Source organism: Acipenser ruthenus, chromosome 20 (assembly GCF_902713425.1).
Source record: "Acipenser ruthenus chromosome 20, fAciRut3.2 maternal haplotype, whole genome shotgun sequence".
Classification (NCBI taxonomy): Eukaryota; Metazoa; Chordata; class Actinopteri; order Acipenseriformes; family Acipenseridae; genus Acipenser; species Acipenser ruthenus.
In genome coordinates this window covers 2817960-2826961 of record NC_081208.1, presented here as the reverse complement: position 1 = coordinate 2826961, position 9002 = coordinate 2817960, and the positions used below count along the sequence as shown (strand labels likewise).

General features: G+C 37.4%; 1 protein-coding gene across 2 annotated transcripts in view; it reads left to right on the top strand.

The window, feature by feature from the left end:
* The first annotated feature begins 6388 nt into the window (after window positions 1-6388).
* The window catches only part of LOC117963770 (adherens junction-associated protein 1-like), a 30195-nt gene continuing 27581 nt past the window's right edge, over window positions 6389-9002 (top strand). For both annotated transcript variants that reach the window (XR_004660848.2, XM_034904913.2), the window contains exon 1: window positions 6389-7304. Coding sequence is in view for 1 of the 2 variants with exons in the window: in XM_034904913.2 (XP_034760804.1) it covers window positions 7276-7304 (29 nt within the window). In the remaining variant the exon portion in view is untranslated. The remainder of the gene's footprint in view (window positions 7305-9002) is intronic.

The following is a 9002-nucleotide window of genomic DNA, read 5'->3' as shown; positions in this document are numbered from 1 at the left end:
TATTTTACTGCATTTTAATCCTGTACTTCATAATACTGTAATCTGCCAAGTGTTTAACCTGTAGTACTTTGTATTTAATCACATCCTGATGTAACTATCACTATTTAATCATATCCTGATGTAACTATCACTATTACCTGCTGTATTATTGAATTGTGGTTTGTCAAACTTGTACTTTACTTGAACAAAAGTTATTGTATTTCTTGCTCTTATTGTATTACTTGTATTGTAACGCTTGAAATGTTTTTGCTTACGATTGTAAGTCGCCCTGGATAAGGGCGTCTGCTAAGAAATAAATAATAATAATAATAATAGTACAGATAACTTGAAACTGTATGACTCCACCCTGGCCTTTCCTTTATTTATTTATTTATTTATTTAGAGTGCTGTACTCCAGACTTTTTTTTTTCTTTAGCGGTTATATCTTCTTTCCAATTGGATTTTGAAAAATCCTCCACACTCTCTTAAATGCAAGATCTCATTCCCCCCACCCCCTGAGTCGCAAAAATGAAGCAGTATTGACCTGATGTGAGCATCAGCCGTTTCATATTCTGTTTACCCTTTGCTAAGCCCCTTTCCAGTTGGGTGAGCAGACTAGTGGAACTCAATGTATCGTTCTCTCTGCCGTGGTCCACAGATCACAGCACATACTTAAGAATCTTTCTCTTCACCTAGCAGTCTGATCCTGCCCTCAGTTCAGTATGTCTCCTCCTTCCCTCCTAGGGGACTTCAGTTCTACAGTATGAGCTTACAGAACCTAGCCTGCCTTCGGTACAATTAAAGAGCTGGAGCGCATTTGTGTGTGTGAGTGGCTTTATATTACTTAGGTGCCAGAGGTTAATGAAAAAGAAATGCTTGTTTTACAAAAAAGTATTCATTTATTTGTAATAGTTCTCACTTTTTGACAAACAGAACTGGACACGATTGGCCTTGACCATAGCTGCTTGTCAAAGACATGAGTTCTCTTGTACTTTCTGATGTCAGTGATCACTGGCTGAAGTAGCCCAATGTAAATGAGATTATGGGAGGCTCATCCATGTTGAATACTTTTCCTTTTGAATAGACTATAATAGAACAGTACATAATAGAACAGAATACAACAGAATAGAATAGAATGTAGTTAGCATGGATGTTTCGGGCTGAAGGAAAACCTGTGTTTTTTCCACAGCTAGACTAACAGCCTAGTTATATATATAATGTGTGCTCTATGCAATGGCTAACCACCTGCTGAGATACTAAAGATATACTGGGTGCATTTAAAAAAAAAATTACATTTAAATTAGTTATGCTGGCTTCAGATGCAAGCATGCATGCTCTCATATTTTTTTTTAATCAAATATTGTACAACAGATGTTCAAAAAGGGTATAGTAGGTCATCAAGTCAAAGGCAATAATGGCAAGAAAGGCTCCTAACATTTCTGCGGCCAGATAATAGGTTATCAAGCCTCCTATTCCTTTAGTGTAAAAGTTATTAAAGAAAAAAGAGCCATACAGGTCAGAGTTTTTTTATTTATTTATGTGCTCATTTTATGTTGGGTGCGGCAGCATGATAGCATAACAGTGTTAACGGTATTGACAGATAACCTAATAAAAACGAAGCAGCATCCTGTCTGAGGTACTGTGCATTCTGATTCTGTTATTGCTTCCAGTCCCTGCAAGGGTCTGGCTTTGACCTCTCCTGGCTGAGAGAAACCCCTTGAGGGGGTGTGTGCTTATAAAATACAGTCAACGAAAACTGTCTAAAAACATATGTGGGGAAATATACAAAATACTGCTGACATATTAAGTAGATATTTAGTATTTGTATTAGTATATAAAACTGAAAATCAACTAAACATAATTATATACAATAATGTATATAATTAGGTGCATTTTTTTGTCAGTACATTTTTTACAAACTATCAAACAAAAACACATTATATGAGACTTCTTATTAAGACAAAACATCTGTTCATTTAACAAAACTAGAACCAAACAACTAAGTTATATATGAGGTCACTTTAGCAGTGTATTTAAGATAATTTTGATGACGATGTAGCTGCAGAATATGGCGCCTCTGTAGAAGACTGCAAATTCCGCAGGAGCCTGAGAATTCCGCAGGAGCCTGAGAATTCCGCTATCCACAGATTTGGATTGCCTATATCGCTCATATAACTGAAGCCCGAGGTGAAAATACAGTTAATCTACTGGATGTTTCACACTCTGCTGTGAGACAGAGTTGTTGGGAACTTTCCAGCACTCCTTGCAAGAAATAATTCAGTGTGTCCAACTGTGACCAATAATTCCAGGAATCAGAACTACAGAGGCGAGTTGTTTTATTCACTGGATGTTTGTTCCCATCACACCGATATGCAAACTGTTTGGCAGGTCGATGAGTTTCACCAATGACAATATGACTGTGTCAATGTCATTGCAGAACGTACAGCGGCATTACGCCAACAACAGCAAAGCACAAAGTAAATAATTAGAGGAGTGCTTTGATTTAAAGTGTGAACAAGATGAGTTAAGGAACAAAAAATCGATTGAATGCTTATCGATGCGTTGCTGCCCCAACAGCATAACAACCCAATAACATTTCACATGGAGTGTGGCATCTTTCTCAACTGAGAATGCAACTGGGAGGTAGGATTTACTGCATTAATTTGTTAGCTTTATGACCTATCAAGGAAGGAATACGTCTGACCTCTTGACCAGAACAAATGTGCTACCAGCAACTGCTATCAAAGACCAGAGAGAAGGAAAATAAAGATAAAGAGCATGGAGGCAGAAATGGATTTGTATATATTAAGTTGATGATGCAGCTAATGGTGATAGCAAAGAAGACAGTAGACCATAGATTAGCACAGAGTTTATGGAAATGCTTTTGGTACCTTCGCAATGAAAGACAGATAAACACAGAGAGAGCAATATGAATTGGCGTTCTGGTTCTGGTTTAATACGAGGAAATCAATTTAATCATGGAGGATGAACTTTACACAAAATTAAATTAATACAAATGTGTGTTTTTTTTGTTATGTTAGTGTTTTAAATTCACGAATGACAATTAGTCTAAATGACCTTTCTGGGCTGGTTGCATGCATTGAATTAAGTACCATCATGTGAAATATATTGAGAGCATTGGATCACTACAGCATATGTCAGCACTGTTTTAATTGAACATTGTGAGCATTGCATGATAAAAAAAAATGTTTTGCAAAAAACATCAGAATCAGTACACTCCTTGGAAGCCGTAAAGTTGCTTGCAACTTCTAGTAATTATTATTATTATTATTATTATTATTATTATTATTATAGACACAAAATGCAATGCAAAATGATTTATACATGATTTAACTTTATATTGAAATATGTTTATTATGAATTAAATAACATATCATTTGGTCTCGCTGACACTGAAAATCTGACAATATCCCGTTTGGTTCCAGACTTAGAGCAACATCATTTAGCCAAACCAAAACTAAAAGGTTCACAGCCCTGTTTCCTAAGACACTCATTTGGCTATATCTTGAGAACTCCTCTTCTGAGTGTGATGAACATGTATATTTATTCTAATTGGTTGACCTAATGAAGGCTGCATTTGCAGAACCGCTTGGCCAGATGAAACTCACGTGGGCATTTGTTACAAGTTATTGCGCATACTGTTAATACTGTGATTGCGCATACGGCACTGCGACTTATGTTTTCACAGTACAGGCACTTTATGTTGGGAACCATATGGTAGTATATTGTGTTATGGATATCCTTGCCAGGGGTTAGATATGTTATTGACAAGCTTAGCGAGGGAGACTCTTGCGTTGGGTAAAGGGGCTATAGCTAATGAAACAATTCCCTAAATCTGGCCTGTCATCATGTCCTGCTTGCTATGTGGGTCTCACATGAAACAGGGATTCAGTGGTGTGGTTCATGCTCGTTTTGGGGAGAACACGTCCCTTCTTCATTTACAGCAGTGAAACGTGTGTTCTATTATAGAGAAAAAAAGAGGCCTGCTTATGGCAAAACAGCTAACTGAAGCTCACGCAATGCAACAGTGACACAAATGGCTTGTGAGGAGCAGCTTTGGAAAGCCTATGACACGGATAAGATTTGTGTTTTAATTGAGGGCTATGGCAATCCCCTTGTTGCCTATAAAAGGTTTTTGGTTTAATATCTGCAGGATAAAAGAAAAAAAAAATTAGCAGTCGTGATTCAGTTCTTCCAAGAGTAATTTCAGAGAAGAGCACGGCACCCATATCTTCCTGTGACAATGTCAGTCTACTTTGTCATGCAGAAATAAGTCTTGGCATGGTCTTACAATCCCTACCAGACGCAGTAACATCAATGGGGAGAATATAATAGACACTAACTGCAGGTTGAATTGACCATTTCTAGCAATACAATTAGCCTAATTAAAATATGTACAGCCTATGGTTTGATATTTAGAGTCAAACATCATCCCTTTATATTGTACTATATTTTATTTCCATATTAATATGGCATCCTTAAACAGTTCACTACCAGGGCTAAGGTGCCCTGTTGAACCGATACTGTAGAAACGATGAGTGCTTTAACTGTAATTCTGCATTTACTTGGGTTGGAAGCACTTGGGTGTTGAGTGAACATAGGGCAACACTGATTTAACAAGGCAGCACGTCTGTGAGTATTAATAACATTCAGATCTGGTGACTGAGGAGGCTGGGAGATATAAAACGATCTGCCTTGTGCTCTTCAATCCAGTGTGCTACAGTACATGTGACAGCTTTAGCTAAACTGTATTACTCTGGCTATGGTTACTGTGTAGTTTGAAATATCACAACATGGCATAAAAATCGTATATAGAGCCCGAACAGCAGAATGTAAAAGCATTTTACAGCACGTGTCACATGAATGCCAGCCTCCCAAGCATTGCAAATATAAAAAGTAATTCACAAACAGCAATTTCAGAATACTTGGCGTCAGTTTCTATGTATTCACACTGCAGACTTTTACAGCAGCAATCTAAAATAAAACATAGAAACACTGATGTGTTTTTTTTTCTTGTAAATATTTAACCATAAAAACAAAACCTTTTTATAGTAATTGGTATGATTTTAAAAATAAATACTCAGTACTTCACAGATTTGGGTTTTAAAAAATACTTTTATTTTGTATCTGTTTTGCTTCGGCTGTTCTGTTTTTAAAAAACAACTCACAATTTCAAAATGGAGAGAAGACCCTAAGAAAAATGTACAACCTAACAACATGAACTAAGACAGACTCCATGCATTAAAATAACTTTTCAACTTGCATAACATCCATATTATTTATTGCAAGTGTTTAAGGAAGAAAATATACACCTGACTCCATATCTGTGGGACATAAACAACATATTGTATGCAGTATTCAGACAATTCATATTTGACTTTCATCCTTGTGGGAGAATGACAACATTAATCCACTAGATGGCACTGTTGGCTATGCTGAAATCCCATGCAAATAAATTGCAATTACTGTATATATTTTACTACAAACAAAAGAAGACATCCAATACATTCATAATCACATTAAACTTGAAAAAAAAATATTGATATCGTATTCATTCATATCCTTTCTATTTACAATCATCACGTTACTATATATACTTGTATAAAGTACAATACATCTACCTGTATGTCAGCAACTCTGGAACATAACGAGTGTCAACATAATCAATTCTTCAGATCGTGGGCTAACAAGATTAGAAACGGCCAAACACAACTCGTTTAACATCTGCATGGCGCTATTTGTCAGTCTGTTCTACTGCATGTCTGCTGTTTCTCTCAAAGCCTCAGTCGGCTGCAGACTCAATACCGTACAGATCATACAACCCCCACTGCTCCTCAGATATGAAACTGTCTGGCAAGTGCCAATGTACTGTATCCGTATATCTGTTTGCTTGTTTAAAATGGTAAGCTATGGAACTTGTACATGATTAAACTTACCCTATGCATGCCGTCCACAGTGCGAAATCTTGGAAAACCTGAATTTTCTAAAAATTCCTCACTTTTTTTTTTTTTTTTGCACACTCCATACATTAAAATTATAGTTCCAGATAATGTTCTTGTGAAACAGACGTGTATTATTATTATTATTATTATTATTATTATTATTATTATTATTATTATTATTATTATTATTACACGCATGAAAACAAAAATTCCATTACCAGCTACCAAGTTAAAAACGTGACTCATTCAGCTTTTCTTGGTGTTGTTGCATATTTTGGTTATATTTAAGTAGTGCTATTGCTGTTTGTTTTTAATGGGTGGCAGGAGAAACTGTCACGTGTGTGTGTTGGGGGGGGGGGGGGGGGGGGGGCGGGGGGGTATTATATTGCTTTTTTTACTTTAAAATGACGTCACGGACGTGTCAGTCCGGCAGGCAGGTGGTTAGTGAGAGCGGGGAAGAAGCACAGAGATGCAGAAAGATGCTGTGGAGAATGATGCTATTCTGATAAGCTCGACCTTTTTTTTCGCTCTGTCTCTCTCTCGCCCGCGCGTAAGGTGTATGTCTCGACTTCTCGAGCACATTCAGCCAAACGAAGTCAGTTAGATGCACACAGTGGCGTTTAAGAAAAGTCAAACTACATCCCAACTGAGAGTCGCAATGAGAAGGCAAGTGCTGGAATCATCTGAATGAAGTGGGTGTAGACATTTATTTCACTTCACTGAAACCTATTATTATTATTATTATTATTATTATTATTATTATTATTATTATTATTATTATTATTATTATTATTGCATTTATTTACATATTTAATTTAAAAACCGAAACCCTTACACATCTGAAATCAAGGAGACGCCTGGGACTTGAGTGATGGTACTTTATGATTCTTTGCCCTCTCATGGTTTTCTAGCAACACTGGAATATATTTTCTAACGTTTTAAAATGAAAGTTTAAATGACACGACTGCTTGGGAGTCAAAACGACGTCTAATAACAATATGCTGATTTAAGGACGACTTGTATCTGCTGAGGACCAGCTGCGCTGAGAAGACTTTAGCTGAGCGATGCAACTGCGTTCTTCCAAAATACACTGACAGAAACAGAACTCCAACGCTGAATCGCCCCGATTTCTGTTGTTTTTGTTGAGGTTTTTTTGTCCTGTTGTGGCTAAATATATAATTTTAGAGATAACTCACGCTTGAAGTCGTGTCTGGTAAAACATGAGCATGTTCTTGCTAGCCTTTTACCCGGAATAAAGCGTTTTACTCACCCCTTTTCTGTGGGTATACCGAAATCCGGGAAATATATAAATGGGTGTCTACCTGAAGAGAAAATGAGGATAAAACAGTTCATAGCACTAAGGTAAGACATATTTGAATATATCTTTATTTAGTGTACTGTATTATTATTATTATTATTATTATTATTATTATTATTATTATTATTATTATTATTATTATATAATTTCTGTAAAGCAACTATTTTGTATATACATAATTTAGATAGATATTATAATTAATTAATAGTTGCTAAACAAAATTAAATAAATTAATTTGGTCCAAATACAGCCTCAACCCCCATTATATTAATTATAATTTTACATTGCTTTTGGGTGGGGTAAACAGGTATAAACTCAATGCTACCCCCAAACGCATTATTTTCAAACTATTCTAGCAGTTTAGGCTACAGGTAGGAAGTAAATTATAAATCCAGTTTCATGTCAGCGGTTTGACAATGCATTCCTGCTTTATTGCTTTTAATTGAAATTTAATATCGTGTTTCTCAAAGCATCCACATTTCTTTTGATGCGAGAGCTACACTTGCATTCACAGAAGCGGAGAGTATGGAATTGTGGAGATTGAACGCATTTGGGTGCTTAATAGCCTAATTTCTTAACTTTCTTAAATTATCATGTATATAATTACTGTAAGTTTCCACTGGGGGCCGCTGTTTTCACACGCTGAACCCAGAACCCCCAAATGGATTGAAATACTATAGAAGACAATATAGCCGAATGACAGTGCTTATAAGTAATGTAGGACTTGTGTAAAAGCTGTGGATACGGTATACATTACTGGCATATTGACAGAAACATATTGGACACACTGCAGCATATGCGCCTCAAGCATGACATACATATTCAGTATAAGCCACACCGTGAGAAAGAATGCAAAACTATATGTGTTGATTTTCCACTTGGATGGTCAAAACGATTCCTCTCCGTAAAGACTGCACAGCACTGTATATATTTATTCAGCATTCCATATGAAGTTTTCATTTTGGTGCACATGTTATTTGTTTTTAATACTGGCACGGTCTTAGCACCATTCATCAATATATGTCTGTTGCTACGGAAGGATCATGCCTATTTTCGTAGTTGTGGTATGATGTTGCTGCTTTGCCTTTTGTTTGAGTGTTTATTGATTCAAACGTCACAATCGCAGTGTACAGAAACCCATGGATCCATGCTGACACCCATGACTTGATTTTGTTCATTTCTCTTCAATGCCACACAAGTGACTTGTAGTTTACACTTAAGCTAATACTCTACTACTATTACTACTAATAATAATTTTTACTATAGACTTACATACCGAACAGCACCAGCAATGTGTTGCAATGCAGCATTCATTTTAACAATTGGATATGGGGGGCTCCCGAGTGGCGCATCTGGTAAAGGCACTCCGTGTGGAGTGCAGGATGCACCCTATAGCTTGGAGGTCGCCGGTTCGAGTCCAGGCTATTCCAATGCTGGTCGTGGACGGGAGTTCCCAGGGGGCAGCGTACAATTGTCCGATTGGCCAGAGTGGGGAGGGCTTAGGTCAGCCAGGGTGTCCTCGGCTCACCACGACCCCTGTAAACTTGCCAGGCGCCTGCACGCCTGCCTGCAAGCGGCCTAGAGCTGCGTGGTCCTCCGACACTGTAGCTGTGAGGTAGCTGCATGGCGGGGCTGCAGAGTGAAAAGAAGCGGACGGCTGACGGCACATGTTTCGGAGGGCGCGTGCGGGGGTTACAGTGCTGAGCCAGGCTTACGAATTGGGCATTTCAAATTGGGGAGAA